This window comes from Coregonus clupeaformis, unplaced genomic scaffold, assembly GCF_020615455.1.
Source record: "Coregonus clupeaformis isolate EN_2021a unplaced genomic scaffold, ASM2061545v1 scaf0143, whole genome shotgun sequence".
Lineage (NCBI taxonomy): Eukaryota > Metazoa > Chordata > Actinopteri > Salmoniformes > Salmonidae > Coregonus > Coregonus clupeaformis.
This window is the reverse complement of record NW_025533598.1, coordinates 651,624-669,780: the sequence shown is the minus strand read 5'-3', so window position 1 is coordinate 669,780 and position 18,157 is coordinate 651,624. Positions and strand designations below refer to the sequence as shown.

The 18,157-nt window shown below is 45.2% G+C and overlaps 1 protein-coding gene across 1 annotated transcript; it reads right to left on the bottom strand.

The window, feature by feature from the left end:
* Nucleotides 1-1,053: 1,053 nt before the first annotated feature.
* slc43a2a (solute carrier family 43 member 2a) lies at nucleotides 1,054-14,636 on the bottom strand (the record flags this gene model as incomplete). Its single annotated transcript, XM_045213704.1, has 5 exons — nucleotides 14,432-14,636; nucleotides 13,046-13,300; nucleotides 11,478-11,778; nucleotides 6,880-6,935; nucleotides 1,054-1,130 (listed from the first exon to the last, which is right to left on the bottom strand). Coding segments are annotated over exons 2-5 (594 nt in total), but the record flags the coding sequence as incomplete, so codon positions are not given.
* Nucleotides 14,637-18,157: the final 3,521 nt, after the last annotated feature.

The following is an 18,157-nucleotide window of genomic DNA, read 5'->3' as shown; positions in this document are numbered from 1 at the left end:
AGACAGAGACAGAGACAGAGACAGAGACAGAGACAGAGACAGAGAGAGACAGACAGAGACAGAGACAGAGACAGAGAGAGAGAGAGAGACAGAGACAGAGACAGAGACAGAGACAGAGACAGAGACAGAGACAGAGAGAGAGACAGAGACAGAGACAGAGACAGAGACAGAGACAGAGAGAGAGACAGAGACAGAGAGAGAGACAGAGACAGAGACAGAGACAGAGACAGAGAGAGAGAGACAGAGACAGAGACAGAGAGAGAGACAGAGACAGAGAGAGAGACAGAGACAGAGAGAGACAGAGACAGAGACAGAGACAGAGAGACAGAGACAGAGACAGAGACAGAGACAGAGACAGAGACAGAGAGAGAGACAGAGACAGAGACAGAGACAGAGACAGAGACAGAGGCAGAGAGACAGAGACAGAGACAGAGACAGAGAGAGAGACAGAGACAGAGAGAGAGACAGAGACAGAGACAGAGACAGAGACAGAGAGAGAGACAGAGACAGAGACAGAGAGAGAGACAGAGACAGAGACAGAGACAGAGAGAGAGACAGAGACAGAGACAGAGACAGAGAGAGACAGAGACAGAGACAGAGACAGAGAGAGAGACAGAGACAGAGAGAGACAGAGACAGAGAGAGACAGAGACAGAGACAGAGACAGAGAGACAGAGACAGAGACAGAGACAGAGACAGAGAGAGAGACAGAGACAGAGACAGAGACAGAGACAGAGACAGAGAGACAGAGACAGAGAGAGAGAGAGCGAAATCGATGCAAACAACTAAACCAACCGGACAGACATTTATATAATAGATTAATGGTTGGTAATAAAGTCTTTCCAGTGCCAGAGGAAGAGGCCAAATGGCACAATGTTCTCTACACAGAGATTATGCAAAACACACACACACACTTTCTCTTTTGGCTCATAAGGGAATATGGTGAAATCACAAATGAATAAGGAGAAATATGACCTGAACACACACACACACACACTCACACAGAGACACGTACCATACACACACGTCCACTCACACACACACACTCTCTTACCGTGAGGGAGGTGAAGGTCATGCACATGCCTCCAAAGCCGTTCAACGTCAGAGCGATGAAGATGAGGATAGACTGCTCTGTGGAGGAAGATGGAGACACCGTTAGACACACACACACACACACACGCACGCACACACACACACACACACACTCTAGTGGCAACATGAAGCAGACCAAACCCATTAAACATGTTATTTATTACACTATTGTAACACACACAAAAAGCTAGTGGCAACTGAGCTGTCACACCAATGTCAAACAGACGAAACCTTAACTTTGCTGGAGTATTGAAACACATCATCCTGAGATGTTCTGAACCGTTACATGGTGTTTTTCCTTCTAAACATTATTATGGTGTTTCAAATCCTGTCTAGTGGAAAATGTGATAACTTCTTCTGGACTAGGATTTGAATGTTAAACGTTGACTTATGTACTGTACAGTGCATTCGGAAAGGATTCAGACCCCTTGACTTTTTCCACATTGTCACGTTACAGCCTTATTCTAAAATTGATTAAATAGTTGCTTTTCCTCATCAACCTACAAACAATACCCCATAATGATGAAGCAAAAACTGGTTTTCGTAAATTTTAGCAAAAATTTAAAGAAAATCTGAAATGTACATAGGTATTCAGACACTTTACTCAGTACTTTGTTGAAGCACCTTTGGCAGCGATTACAGCCTTGAGTCTTCTTGGGTATGACACTACAAGCTTGGCACACCTGTATTTGGGGAGTTTCTCCCATTCTTCTCTGCAGATCCTCTCAAGATCTGTCAGGTTGGATGGGGAGCGTCGCTGAACAGCTATTTTCAGGTCTCTCCAGAGATTTTAGATAGGGTTCAAGTCCGGGCTCTGGCTGGGCCACTCAAGGACATTCAGGCTTGTCCTGAAGCCACTCCTGCGTTGTCTTGGCTGTGTGCTTAGGGTCGTTGTCCTGTTGGAAGGTGAACATTCACCCCAGTCTGAGGTCCTGAGCTCTCTGGAGCAGGTTTTCATCAAGGATCTCTCTGTACTTTGCTCCGTTCATCTTTCTTTTGATCCTGACTAGTCTCCCAGTCCCTGCCGCTGAAAAACATCCCCACAGCATGATGCTGCCACCACCATGCTTCACCGTAGGGATGGTGCCAGGTTTCCTCCAGACATGACGCTTGGCATTCAGGCCAAAGAGTTCAATCTTGGTTTCATCGGACCAGATAATCATGTTTCTCATGGTCTGAGAGTCCTTTAGGTGCCTTTTGGCAAACTCCAAGCGGGCTGTCATGTGCCTTTTACTGAGGAGGGCTTCCGTCTGTCCACTCTACCGTAAAGGTCTGATTGGTGGAGTGCTGCAGAGATGGTTGTCCTTCTGGAAGTTTCTCCCATCTCCACAGAGGAACTCTAGAACTCTGTCAGAGTGACCATCGGGTTCTTGGTCACCTCCCTGACCAAGGCCCTTCTCTCCCGATTGCTCAGTTTGTCCGGGCGGCCAGCTCTAGGAAGAGTCTTGGTGGTTCCAAACTTCTTCCATTTAAGAATGATGGAGGCCACTGTGACCTTGGGGATCTTCAATGCTGCAGAATAGTTTTCGTACCCTTCCCCAGATTTGTGCCTCGACACAATCCTGTCTCGGAGCTCTACGGACAATTCCTTCGACCTCATGGCTTGGTTTTTGCTCTGACATGCACTGTCAACTGTGGGACCTTATATAGACAGGTGTGTGCCTTTCCAAATCATGTCCAATCAATTGAATTTACCACAGGGGGACTCCAATCAAGTTGTAGAAACATCTCAAGGATGATCAATGGAAACAGGATGCACCCGAGCTCAATTTCGAGTCTCATTGCAAAGGGTCTGAATACTTATGTAAATAAGGTTTTTCTGTTTTTTATTTTTAATACATTTGCAAAAACTTCTAAAAACCTGTTTTCGCTTTGTCATTATGGGGTATTGTGTGTAGATTGATGAGGGAAAAAAATGTTTTAATACATTTTAGAGTAAGGCTGTAACGTAACAAAATTTGGAAAAAGTCAAGGGGTCTGAATACTTTCAGAATGCACTGTATATGATAATTTGTCAGTTTAACCCATTCTGGCAGGCATGGTTGAGCACATTGCTCAAACCACCAGCAGTGACTAGAGGTTTTACAGTAAGCATTGCAGGATACTGCATTTGCCTCTAATATTAAAAGTTGGAAATGTGGGAATGGTCTCATCATTGAACGCCATTCTGCTTGATGGTTTTGATATCCGTTCATTATGAACCATTACGCCTCATTTCAAGCTGCTTGATGCTAAAATAGATTATACTTTCCGTTCTTCAAACATGCATACAACATTGTGTAAAATAATAATTAAGTCTAAAAATGTTGAATTACCCACCATCCTCTGAAAACAGAGCCACGTGACGAGATAGGAAACATTACCCACCATCCTCTGAAAACAGAGCCACGTGACGAGATAGGAAACATTACCCACAATCCTCTGAAAACAGAGCCACGTGACGAGATAGGAAACATTACCCACAATCCTCTGAAAACAGAGCCACGTGACGAGATAGGGAACATTACCCACAATCCTCTGAAAACAGAGCCACGTGACGAGATAGGAAACATTACCCACAATCCTCTGAAAACAGAGCCACGTGACGAGATAGGAAACATTACCCACAATCCTCTGAAAACAGAGCCACGTGACGAGATAGGAAACATTACCCACAATCCTCTGAAAACAGAGCCACGTGACGAGATAGGAAACATTACCCACAATCCTCTGAAAACAGAGCCAAGTGACGAGATAGGAAACATTACCCACAATCCTCTGAAAACAGAGCCACGTGACGAGATAGGAAACATTACCCACAATCCTCTGAAAACAGAGCCACGTGACGAGATAGGAAACATTACCCACAATCCTCTGAAAACAGAGCCACGTGACGAGATAGGAAACATTACCCACAATCCTCTGAAAACAGAGCCACGTGACGAGATAGGAAACATTACCCACAATCCTCTGAAAACAGAGCCACGTGACGAGATAGGAAACATTACCCACAATCCTCTGAAAAACAGAGCCACGTGACGAGATAGGAAACATTACCCACAATCCTCTGAAAACAGAGCCACGTGACGAGATAGGAAACATTACCCACAATCCTCTGAAAACAGAGCCACGTGACGAGATAGGAAACATTACCCACAATCCTCTGAAAACAGAGCCACGTGACGAGATAGGAAACATTACCCACAATCCTCTGAAAACAGAGCCACGTGACAGATAGGAAACATTACCCACAATCCTCTGAAAACAGAGCCACGTGACGAGATAGGAAACATTACCCACAATCCTCTGAAAACAGAGCCACGTGACGAGATAGGAAACATTACCCACAATCCTCTGAAAACAGAGCCACGTGACGAGATAGGAAACATTACCCACAATCCTCTGAAAACAGAGCCACGTGACGAGATAGGAAACATTACCCACAATCCTCTGAAAACAGAGCCACGTGACGAGATAGGAAACATTACCCACAATCCTCTGAAAACAGAGCCACGTGACGAGATAGGAAACATTACCCACAATCCTCTGAAAACAGAGCCACGTGACGAGATAGGAAACATTACCCACAATCCTCTGAAAACAGAGCCACGTGACGAGATAGGAAACATTACCCACAATCCTCTGAAAACAGAGCCACGTGACGAGATAGGAAACATTACCCACAATCCTCTGAAAACAGAGCCACGTGACGAGATAGGAAACATTACCCACAATCCTCTGAAAACAGAGCCACGTGACGAGATAGGAAACATTACCCACAATCCTCTGAAAACAGAGCCACGTGACGAGATAGGAAACATTACCCACAATCCTCTGAAAACAGAGCCACGTGACGAGATAGGAAACATTACCCACAATCCTCTGAAAACAGAGCCACGTGACGAGATAGGAAACATTACCCACAATCCTCTGAAAACAGAGCCACGTGACGAGATAGGAAACATTACCCACAATCCTCTGAAAACAGAGCCACGTGATGAGATAGGAAACATTACCCACAATCCTCTGAAAACAGAGCCACGTGACGAGATAGGAAACATTACCCACAATCCTCTGAAAACAGAGCCACGTGACGAGATAGGAAACATTACCCACAATCCTCTGAAAACAGAGCCACGTGACGAGATAGGAAACATTACCCACAATCCTCTGAAAACAGAGCCACGTGACGAGATAGGAAACATTACCCACAATCCTCTGAAAACAGAGCCACGTGACGAGATAGGAAACATTACCCACAATCCTCTGAAAACAGAGCCACGTGACGAGATAGGAAACATTACCCACAATCCTCTGAAAACAGAGCCACGTGACGAGATAGGAAACATTACCCACAATCCTCTGAAAACAGAGCCACGTGACGAGATAGGAAACATTACCCACAATCCTCTGAAAACAGAGCCACGTGACGAGATAGGAAACATTACCCACAATCCTCTGAAAACAGAGCCACGTGACGAGATAGGAAACATTACCCACAATCCTCTGAAAACAGAGCCACGTGACGAGATAGGAAAGATTACCCACAATCCTCTGAAAACAGAGCCACGTGACGAGATAGGAAACATTACCCACAATCCTCTGAAAACAGAGCCACGTGACGAGATAGGAAACATTACCCATAATCCTCTGAAAACAGAGCCACGTGACGAGATAGGAAACATTACCCATAATCCTCTGAAAACAGAGCCACGTGACGAGATAGGAAACATTACCCACAATCCTCTGAAAACAGAGCCACGTGACGAGATAGGAAACATTACCCATAATCCTCTGAAAACAGAGCCACGTGACGAGATAGGAAACATTACCCATAATCCTCTGAAAACAGAGCCACGTGACGAGATAGGAAGTGCAAGGAGATTAAAAACAAACTTCCGATGAATCACTCAATTTTCTCTATCTTTGGTTATCCTCATTAAATATACTTACATTACATTAAGTTGGATTTATTCTTAAACATTGTTGGTAATTAAATGTATATGTTATTTTTTTTTTCAATTCACCCCAGAATAATTATTTACAGTGTGTCTGTGTGGTTAAGTGGGTAAAATTCCAATGAAATTCCAATGAAATGTACCATCCTACTGCCCCAGAAGTTGGGCCCGCCCTCCAGGACACCTACAGTACAACACCAGCTGTCGCAGGAAGGCCAACAAGACCATCAGGGACCTCAGCCACCCGAGCCTGTTCTACCCCCAGACCATCAGGGACCTCAGCCACCCGAGCCTGTTCTACCCCCAGACCATCAGGGACCTCAGCCACCTGAGCCTGTTCTACCCCCAGACCATCAGGGACCTCAGCCACCCGAGCCTGTTCTACCCCCAGACCATCAGGGACCTCAGCCACCCGAGCATGTTCTACCCCCAGACCATCAGGGACCTCAGCCACCCGAGCCTGTTCTACCCCCAGACCATCAGGGACCTCAGCCACCCGAGCCTGTTCTACCCCCAGACCATCAGGGACCTCAGCCACCCGAGCCTGTTCTACCCCAAGACCATCAGGGACCTCAGCCACCGGAGCCTGTTCTACCCCAAGACCATCAGGGACCTCAGCCACCCGAGCCTGTTCTACCCCAAGACCATCAGGGACCTCAGCCACCGGAGCCTGTTCTACCCCAAGACCATCAGGGACCTCAGCCACCGGAGCCTGTTCTACCCCCAGACCATCAGGCTGCTGAAGAGCTACCACTAGTCAGCTACCTACATATGGACACTGCACCCTGCCATTACATCAGGTGACTAATACATTGCAATCTAATCTAAATGTATTTATTACAGCTGCTCACCATCAGGGTTGTATGCTCCGTAGGAGATGAGGAGACAGGAGAAGGAGAAACAGGCACTGGAATACACACAGACAATACATCAATACATTAGACAATACATCAATATCATACATAACCATACATCAATACATTAGACAATACATCAATACATTAGACAATACATCAATACATTAGACAATACATAACAATACATTAGACAATACATCAATATCATATATAACCATACATCAATACATTAGACAATACATCAATATCATATATAACCATACATCAATACATTAGACAATACATCAATATCATATAACCATACATCAATACATTTACAAAACATCAATATCATATATAACCATACATCAATACATTACACAATACATCAATATCATATATAACCATACATCAATACATTAGACAATACATCAATATCATACATAACCATAAATCAATACATTAGACAATACATCAATATCATACATAACCATACATCAATACATTAGACAATACATTAGACAATACATTAGACAATACATCAATATCATACATAACCATACATCAATACATTAGACAATACATCAATGCATTAGACAATACATCAATACATTAGACAATACATCAATAGCATACATAACCATACATCAATACATTAGACAATACATCAATACATCAGACAATACATCAATATCATACATAACCATACATCAATACATTAGACAATACATTAGACAATACATCAATATCATACATAACCATACATCAATACATTAGACAATACATTAGACAATACATCAATATCATACATAACCATACATCAATACATTAGACAATACATCAATATCATATATAACCATACATCAATACATTAGACAATACATCAATATCATATATAACCATACATCAATACATTAGACAATACATCAATATCATACATAACCATACATCAATACATTAGACAATACATCAATATCATACATAACCATACATCAATACATTAGACAATACATCAATATCATACATAACCATACATCAATACATTAGACAATACATCAATATCATATATAACCATACATCAATACATTAGACAATACATCAATATCATACATAACCATACATCAATACATTAGACAATACATTAGACAATACATCAATATCATACATAACCATACATTTTACATTTTAGTCATTTTAGCAGACGCTCTTATCCAGAGCGATTTACAGTTAGTGAGTGCATACAGTTTCATACATCAATACATTAGACAATAAATCAATACATCAATATATTAGACAACATGTAGGACCTTTAATGTTGCAGTGACACATCCATAACCTGAGTGGAAACCAGATTGCATACCAGAGAGAATACTATACACATCAAGAAAGCCAGTCGGTTGATTATTGACAAGTTTTTCCAACACTTTTGATAAACAGGGCAAGATAGATATTGGCCTATAACAGTTAGGATCAGCTTGATCTCCCCCTTTAAATAAAGGACGCACCGTGGCTGCCTTCCAAGCAAATGGCCGCCTTCACCACCAGCTGGAGGGCCTTGCGTTTGTAGACGGAGCAATTCCCGTACCAGGCCGTGATGCAACGGGTCAGGACGCTCTCGATGGTGCAGCGGTAATATTCGGAGAGGACCCGGGGGTGGCATGCCCAATTTTTTCGTCCGCCTCAGGAAGTAGAGACGCTGTTGCGCCCTCTTGACATGAGTGGTGGTGTTGTTGGTGTTGCGCCCTCTTGACATGAGTGGTGGTGTTGTTGGTGTTGCGCCCTCTTGACATGAGTGGTGGTGTTGTTGGTGTTGCGCCCTCTTGACATGAGTGGTGGTGTTGTTGGTGTTGCGCCCTCTTGACATGAGTGGTGGTGTTGTTGGTGTTGCGCCCTCTTGACATGAGTGGTGGTGTTGTTGGTGTTGCGCCCTCTTGACATGAGTGGTGGTGTTGTTGGTGTTGCGCCCTCTTGACATGAGTGGTGGTGTTGTTGGTGTTGCGCCCTCTTGACATGAGTGGTGGTGTTGTTGGTGTTGCGCCCTCTTGACATGAGTGGTGGTGTTGTTGGTGTTGCGCCCTCTTGACATGAGTGGTGGTGTTGTTGGTGTTGCGCCCTCTTGAGAGTGGTGGTGGTGTTGGTGTTGCGCCCTCTTGACATGAGTGGTGGTGTTGTTGGTGTTGCGCCCTCTTGAGAGTGGTGGTGTTGTTGGTGTTGCGCCTCTTGAGAGTGGTGGTGGTGTTGGTGTTGCGCCCTCTTGACATGAGTGGTGGTGTTGTTGGTGTTGCGCCCTCTTGAGAGTGGTGGTGTTGTTGGTGTTGCGCCCTCTTGAGAGTGGTGGTGGTGTTGGTGTTGCGCCCTCTTGACATGAGTGGTGGTGGTGTTGTTGGTGTTGCGCCCTCTTGACATGAGTGGTGGTGTTGTTGGTGTTGCGCCCTCTTGAGAGTGGTGGTGGTGTTGTTGGTGTTGCGCCCTCTTGAGAGTGGTGGTGTTGTTGGTGTTGCGCCCTCTTGAGAGTGGTGGTGGTGTTGTTGGTGTTGCGCCCTCTTGACATGAGTGGTGGTGTTGTTGCCCTGAGAGTGGTGGTGTTGTTGGTGTTGCGCCCTCTTGAGAGTGGTGGTGGTGTTGTTGGTGTTGCGCCCTCTTGACATGAGTGGTGGTGTTGTTGGTGTTGCGCCCTCTTGAGAGTGGTGGTGTTGTTGGTGTTGCGCCCTCTTGAGTGGTGGTGGTGTTGTTGGTCCATCTCAAGTCGTGGGTGATGTGGACTCAGAGGAACTCTCTACTACAGTCCCGTTGATGTGGATGGGGGCGTGTTCCCTCTCCTGCTTCCCGATGTCAACAATCAACTCCTTTGTTTTGTTGACATTTGGGGAAGAGGTTGTTGTCATGACACCACAATGCCAGTTCACTTACCCCTTCCCTATAGGCTGTCTCATCGTGGTTGGTTATCAGGCCTAACACAGTGGTGTCGTCAGCAAAGTTGATGATGGAGTTGGTGTCGTGCAAATCAGACTAACTGAGACTACACACAGACACACACTACCAACTGTCACCTGTTGAACTGTTCAGACTAACTGAGACTACACACAGACACACACTACCAACTGTCACCTGTTGAACTGTTCAGACTAACTGAGACTACACACAGACACACACTACCAACTGTCACCTGTTGAACTGTTCAGACTAACTGAGACTACACACAGACACACACTACCAACTGTCACCTGTTGAACTGTTCAGACTAACTGAGACTACACACAGACACACACTACCAACTGTCACCTGTTGAACTGTTCAGACTAACTGAGACTACACACAGACACACACTACCAACTGTCACCTGTTGAACTGTTCAGACTAACTGAGACTACACACAGACACACACTACCAACTGTCACCTGTTGAACTGTTCAGACTAACTGAGACTACACACAGACACACACTACCAACTGTCACCTGTTGAACTGTTCAGACTAACTGAGACTACACACAGACACACACCTACCAACTGTCACCTGTTGAACTGTTCAGACTAACTGAGACTACACACAGACACACACTACCAACTGTCACCTGTTGAACTGTTCAGACTAACTGAGACTACACACAGACACACACTACCAACTGTCACCTGTTGAACTGTTCAGACTAACTGAGACTACACACAGACACACACTACCAACTGTCACCTGTTGAACTGTTCAGACTAACTGAGACTACACACAGACACACACTACCAACTGTCACCTGTTGAACTGTTCAGACTAACTGAGACTACACACAGACACACACTACCAACTGTCACCTGTTGAACTGTTCAGACTAACTGAGACTACACACAGACACACACTACCAACTGTCACCTGTTGAACTGTTCAGACTAACTGAGACTACACACAGACACACACTACCAACTGTCACCTGTTGAACTGTTCAGACTAACTGAGACTACACACAGACACACACTACCAACTGTCACCTGTTGAACTGTTCAGACTAACTGAGACTACACACAGACACACACTACCAACTGTCACCTGTTGAACTGTTCAGACTAACTGAGACTACACACAGACACACACTACCAACTGTCACCTGTTGAACTGTTCAGACTAACTGAGACTACACACAGACACACACTACCAACTGTCACCTGTTGAACTGTTCAGACTAACTGAGACTACACACAGACACACACTACCAACTGTCACCTGTTGAACTGTTCAGACTAACTGAGACTACACACAGACACACACATACCAACTGTCACCTGAACCAACCACTACCAACTGTCACCCTGTTGAACTGTTCAGACTAACTGAGACTACACACAGACACACACTACCAACTGTCACCTGTTGAACTGTTCAGACTAACTGAGACTACACACAGACACACACTACCAACTGTCACCTGTTGAACTGTTCAGACTAACTGAGACTACACACAGACACACACCCTCTCTCTTCCCTAGCTCCTCTCCCTCTCCCTCTCTCCTCCACCCCCCCCCCCTCTCCCTCTCTCCTCCACCCCCCTCTCCCTCTCTCCTCTACCCCCCTCTCTCTCCTCTACCCCCTCTCCCCTCTCTCCTCCATCTCCCCCCTCTCTCCTACCTGCCCAGTAGTCGTACGTTGCGTGGTCCGTATTTGTCCATGACGATGCCCAGCGGCAGAGTGATGGCTGAGAGGACAAATGATCCCACGGTGAAGGCCAGGTTCAACATCTCATCCTGGTCCTTACAGATCAGCCAGCCGTTCATCCTCATGGGGCCGTCTGGGTCCCGGGGGGCCAGGGGCCTCATCTCTACCCTGTCCCCCAGCCCCACCACACCCTCTGCGTAGTAATCACTGTAGTCACCATCGCCCCCTGGTGGAGGGCGAGGGACAGACAGGTTGGGGGAGGAGGTGTGGTTACCTAGAGAGAGGGGATGTGTAAGTATAGGAATCTTAAAAGATGACAGGACAGCACATCAACCAACAAAGCTGTGGTGTATTGCGAAAAAAGCCAAGAAATCATTAGAAAACTCAAAGCTGTAGTGTAGTACTGGGGTCCTCCCTTCTAGACAGCTAATGTTCCTGGGGTCCTCCCTTCTAGACAGCTAATGTTCCTGGGGTCCTCCCTCCTAGACAGCTAATGTTCCTGGGGTCCTCCCTCCTAGACAGCTAATGTTCCTGGGGTCCTCCCTCCTAGACAGCTAATGTTCCTGGGGTCCTCCCTCCTAGACAGCTAATGTTCCTGGGGTCCTCCCTTCTAGACAGCTAATGTTCCTGGGGTCCTCCCTCCTAGACAGCTAATGTTCCTGGGGTCCTCCCTTCTAGACAGCTAATGTTCCTGGGGTCCTCCCTTCTAGACAGCTAATGTTCCTGGGGTCCTCCCTCCTAGACAGCTAAAGTTCCTGGGGTCCTCCCTCCTAGACAGCTAATGTTCCTGGGGTCCTCCCTTCTAGACAGCTAATGTTACTGGGGTCCTCCCTTCTAGACAGCTAATGTTCCTGGGGTCCTCCCTCCTAGACAGCTAATGTTCCTGGGGTCCTCCCTTCTAGACAGCTAATGTTCCTGGGGTCCTCCCTTCTAGACAGCTAATGTTCCTGGGGTCCTCCCTCCTAGACAGCTAATGTTCCTGGGGTCCTCCCTCCTAGACAGCTAATGTTCCTGGGGTCCTCCCTTCTAGACAGCTAATGTTCCTGGGGTCCTCCCTCCTAGACAGCTAATGTTCCTGGGGTCCTCCCTCCTAGACAGCTAATGTTGTGCTCTTACCTTCTCCATGAAGAGCATGTTGAAGAGAGGTTACATAAAGGTTGTGCTCTTACCTTCTCCATGAAGAGCATGTTGAAGAGAGGTTACATAAAGGTTGTGCTCTTACCTTCTCCATGAAGAGCATGTTGAAGAGAGGTTACATAAAGGTTGTGCTCTTACCTTCTCCATGAAGAGCATGTTGAAGAGAGGTTACATAAAGGTTGTGCTCTTACCTTCTCCATGAAGAGCATGTTGAAGAGAGGTTACATAAAGGTTGTGCTCTTACCTTCTCCATGAAGAGCATGTTGAAGAGAGGTTACATAAAGGTTGTGCTCTTACCTTCTCCATGAAGAGCATGTTGAAGAGAGGTTACATAAAGGTTGTGCTCTTACCTTCTCCATGAAGAGCATGTTGAAGAGAGGTTACATAAAGGTTGTGTCTCTTACCTTCTCCATTGCACATGTAGGAGTAGTAGCCTTCAGACTTGAGCATGATGAGTAGTGACCCCCAGCCCAGCAGGACGGCTGAGAACAGCAGGTTCTCTATGATGGCTGTCACCGCCATCCACCACCGCCTGGCAAACGCTGTGGCCAGGGACGGAGCCATGACCAGACGGGACAGGGTCAGCAGAACATGTTCTAGTCAGAATATAGTGATAAGAGGCCCTCTGCCAGTATCTCTGGAGATCAGCGTTCACAGGTCTGTGAAAACAGAGAGATGAGAGAGAGGTTATTTCAGCAGTTATCCACACTGGGTAGTGGTTGTTTTGAATACAATATCATATGATCACAGTTATATTAATTACTGTTACTTTATTGAACTTTATCATTAATATCGTTCAAGAACAGTCTGAATGTTGATGATCACCATAGGAACCAACAGACCCCACCCCCTCCTCCCCACAGCTTATGTGACCACGTGGTCCTTTGACCTTCAAGGTGATTAGTATGCAACTCTTTCTCTTTTCTGTGTTCTGGCTTCATGAGAGTCCTTCCCTCCCTCTTGTGTCTCAACGTCTCCCTCCTTATGCTATAAGACACATGGACACGCACATTAACCCTGGTGTAATTACCTAGGTAACAGTGTGACAGTGACTGAAATCTACCGGTGAGGTGTTCTACCGGTGTCCAGCTACAGCAGCTAAGTCTCTACGTCAGAGAGGGGCTGAGGGCGGCGGGGGGAGTCAATTACGCGCTGGAGACAATGACGGACTTCTGTTCCGTACCTTGGTGCGGAAACTGATGATGAATGACGAACCGGTCCTAACCGGCTGGCCGGCTCTCTCGCACTCAAATCACTTACTCCGTCTCTCTCAATGCAATTATCTGTCCAACGGCGCATCCCCATCCGCAACACAATAGCGCCTTAAACGGACGCCAGATAAACAAACCGAGGACGCGCACGCACAAAGAGTCAACCGTCGACACTCATCTAATCATAACTCCGGAGCAATTGACAAAAACACTTCAGAGAATACCGATAGGCCAAACCACTAGCTCATAATGGGGTAGTTCGTTAATGGATACTGGATTCACCAGGCTTATAAACAAGTGTGCAAATAAATTCTTCAACGTTGCCCAGATTATTCTATAGAATCCCGTCCTCTCCACATTACCGAAGCCCAGAGGAATTAATGAATGGGATCACTGGTTTCACCGCGACATTAAAATTATAAATAAACTTGAATGGTTATGCTTACTCTTAACTTGGGAGAAATACATGGTAACTCTAATTACAACATTAACAACTATAATCCTATTCTAACCACCATTAATTACAACATTAAAACCTATTGTAATCAATTCAGCACAGTACGTTTGTAATAAAAGTACCTAATATAAGTAGTGAAGGCAGGTATGACTCCATGCAGGTATATTCTAGACACAGAGATCCAAGACAGATGTTCACAGTTTTTCAGAATTCTTCAGTTCTTCTTGTCAAGATATGTTCCTCGGAGATATCAACCCTCGGATATTATTTCTTTCTTTCTTTCTTTCTTTCTTTCTTTCTTTCTTTCTTTCTTTCTTTCTTTCTTTCTTTCTTTCTTTCTTTCTTTCTTTCTTTCTTTCTTTCTTTCTTTCTTTCTTTCTTTCTTTCTTTCTTTCTTTCTTGTAACCCGACAGCTTCCCGGGAAGCCTTTATACGCGCTCCTGTCTTCCTATTGGCTGTCGGAGGTGACGCTAGAACACTGCTGCAGCCAATCAGAGCACCCTCTCACAGTCGTCCACGGAGAAAGAGAGAGACAGAGAGGGAAGGAAGGAAGAGGAAATAATATAGGTCTGCCCTACTGACAAAGATTGCGTTTTGATGAAGTTAGCTTTTGATTAAGCCAGATAGATTAAAGTGATTTGGAACCGGACCTTTATAATATTAAAGTCGTTTCATTTGATTTATTTAGCAAGAATAGTCCACTGGGTCCTGGGTTCCAGCAGTAAAACAAAGTTAGTCAACAGAAAGACAAAGCAGAGCAGAGATGATGCTGGAATGTGGATCTACTTGTCAATCTAACCGCAGTATTAACAACAGACGTTAACCCCCATCATTACCAGAAGTATTAAACAGAAGTTAACCCCCGTCATTACCAGAAGTATTAACAGAAGTTAACCCCCGTCATTACCAGAAATATTATCAGAAGTTAACCCCCGTCATTACCAGAAGTATTAACAGAAGTTAACCCCCATCATTACCAGAAGTATTAACAGAAGTTAACCCCCGTCATTACCAGAAGTATTAACAGAAGTTAACCCCCATCATTACCAGAAGTATTAACAGAAGTTAACCCCCATCATTACCAGAAGTATTAACAGAAGTTAACCCCCATCATTACCAGAAGTATTAACAGAAGTTAACCCCCGTCATTACCAGAAGTATTAAAAGAAGTTAACCCCCGTCATTACCAGAAGTATTAACAGAAGTTAACCCCCATCATTACCAGAAGTATTAACAGAAGTTAACCCCCATCATTACCAGAAGTATTAACAGAAGTTAACCCCCGTCATTACCAGAAGTATTACCAGAAGTTAACCCCATCATTACTCTGCTGATCTACCTGTCTATCTACCTGCTATATCAATCTATCTATCTGCCTATCTATCTCGAGGCCGGTATGTGGATGTGGCCGGGACAGGACAGTAGGTGTATGGGTCTATAGTCTACTGGACAGGACAGTAGGTGAATGGGTCTATAGTCTACGTGACAGGACAGTAGGTGTATGGGTCTATAGTCTACGTGACAGGACAGTAGGTGTATGGGTCTATAGTCTACGTGACAGGACAGTAGGTGTATGGGTCTATAGTCTACGTGACAGGACAGTAGGTGTATGGGTCTATAGTCTACGTGACAGGACAGTAGGTGTATGGGTCTATAGTCTACTGGACAGGACAGTAGGTGTATGGGTCTATAGTCTACGTGACAGGACAGTAGGTGTATGGGTCTATAGTCTACGTGACAGGACGGTTGGTGTATGGGTCTATAGTCTACGTGACAGGACAGTAGGTGTATGGGTCTATAGTCTACGTGACAGGACAGTAGGTGTATGGGTCTATAGTCTACGTGACAGGACAGTAGGTGTATGGGTCTATAGTCTACGTGACAGGACAGTAGGTGAATGGGTCTATAGTCTACTGGACAGGGCAGTAGGTGTATGGGTCTATAGTCTACGTGACAGGACAGTAGGTGTATGGGTCTATAGTCTACGTGACAGGACAGTAGGTGTATGGGTCTATAGTCTACGTGACAGGACAGTAGGTGTATGGGTCTATAGTCTACGTGACAGGACAGTAGGTGTATGGGTCTATAGTCTACGTGACAGGACAGTAGGTGTATGGGTCTATAGTCTACTGGACAGGACAGTGGGTGTATGGGTCTATAGTCTACGTGACAGGACAGTAGGTGTATGGGTCTATAGTCTACGGGACAGGACAGTAGGTGTATGGGTCTATAGTCTACGGGACAGGATGGGAGGTGTATGGGTCTATAGTCTACGGGACAGGATGGGAGGTGTATGGGTCTATAGTCTACGGGACAGGGTGGGAGGTGTATGGGTCTATAGTCTACGGGACAGGGTGGGAGGTGTATGGGTCTATAGTCTACGTGACAGGACAGTAGGTGTATGGGTCTATAGTCTACGGGACAGGACAGTAGGTGTATGGGTCTATAGTCTACGTGACAGGACAGTAGGTGTATGGGTCTATAGTCTACGTGACAGGACAGTAGGTGTATGGGTCTATAGTCTACGGGACAGGGTGGGAGGTGGATGGGGTCTATAGTCTATTAGTTAACTAGCTTGTTAACTGAGCCAGGCAGTCACACACACACTCCATGTGAAACAGTCTCCCGAGTGGCGCAGTGGTCTACGGGCGTGTGTGCGTGTGCGTGTGTGCGTGTGTGCGTGCGTGTGTGTGTATAAACACAGATGAAGCAGCTTTCACCTAAAATGAAACCAGTGGGCTGCTAAGTGCAGCACAATTCACACAATGCTAAATGCTTCACCAAGCTAGCTAGCCACTGTAGCTAGTAACAAAAAATGTATGCACGCATGACTGTAAGTCGCTTTGGATAAAAGCGTCTGCTAAATGGCATATTATTATTACTATTATTATTATATTATTATCATTATTATCATTAAATCACAATGGATTGGTTTCCATGCAGCAGCTGCTTGTAGTTGGCTGCCGAGAGTTATTTTACCAACAGCTAGCTAGCTAGCGAATTATGCTACACGTTTAGCTATGTATCTAAATGTATTTATGGGCTGTATGCGATTATGTAGAGTGAATTAAATTGTTTCTTTGTAATTTTTCTATCTAGTTATCTAGCTGTGGCCATCTGGCTAGTATCAACAAGGGCTTTCTACAACAACAGCAACATTAGCGCAGCTAGCTGGCTAGCTAACATTGACAAGACCATAAAGCAACACACACGGACATACATTGCCAAACAACACCACTAACATCTACCGGTTTGGAGTATTTTAACAAGGCTGAGTGGCTGACGACTTCAAAGTCTTTGCTGTGTTGAGTACCGTCTGTCGGCAGGCAAACGTTTGACCATCCTACCGGTGTGTCTGAGCTATTACAAAACCCCAGATATGAGTGGAAAAACAAGCTGGTCAACAAGGTTTAGGCTCAAAAACAACTCAACAAAGGTTAGGCTATAGGCTACTACAGTTCAAAAACAACTCAACAACAAGGTCATGAAGTTGGATTATTGACGGACAACAGGCCTAAAGTCTAGAGAATGCAGAAAATTAGGTTTTTAGAAATTGATACTCTCTCTCTGTTTGTCTCTCTGTCTCTCTCTCACACTTTCTCTCTCTCTGTCTCTGTCTCACACACTCTGTCTCTCTCTCTCTATCTCTCTCTGTGTGTCTCTCTGTCTCTCTCTCACACTTTCTCTCTCTGTGTCTGTCTCACACACTCTGTCTCTCTCTCTCTCTCTCTCTCTCTGTGTCTCTCTGTCTCTCTCTCACACTTTCTCTCTCTCTGTCTCGGTCTCTCTCTCACACACTCTCTCTCAATTTCAATTTCAATTTAAGGGCTTTATTGGCATGGGAAATG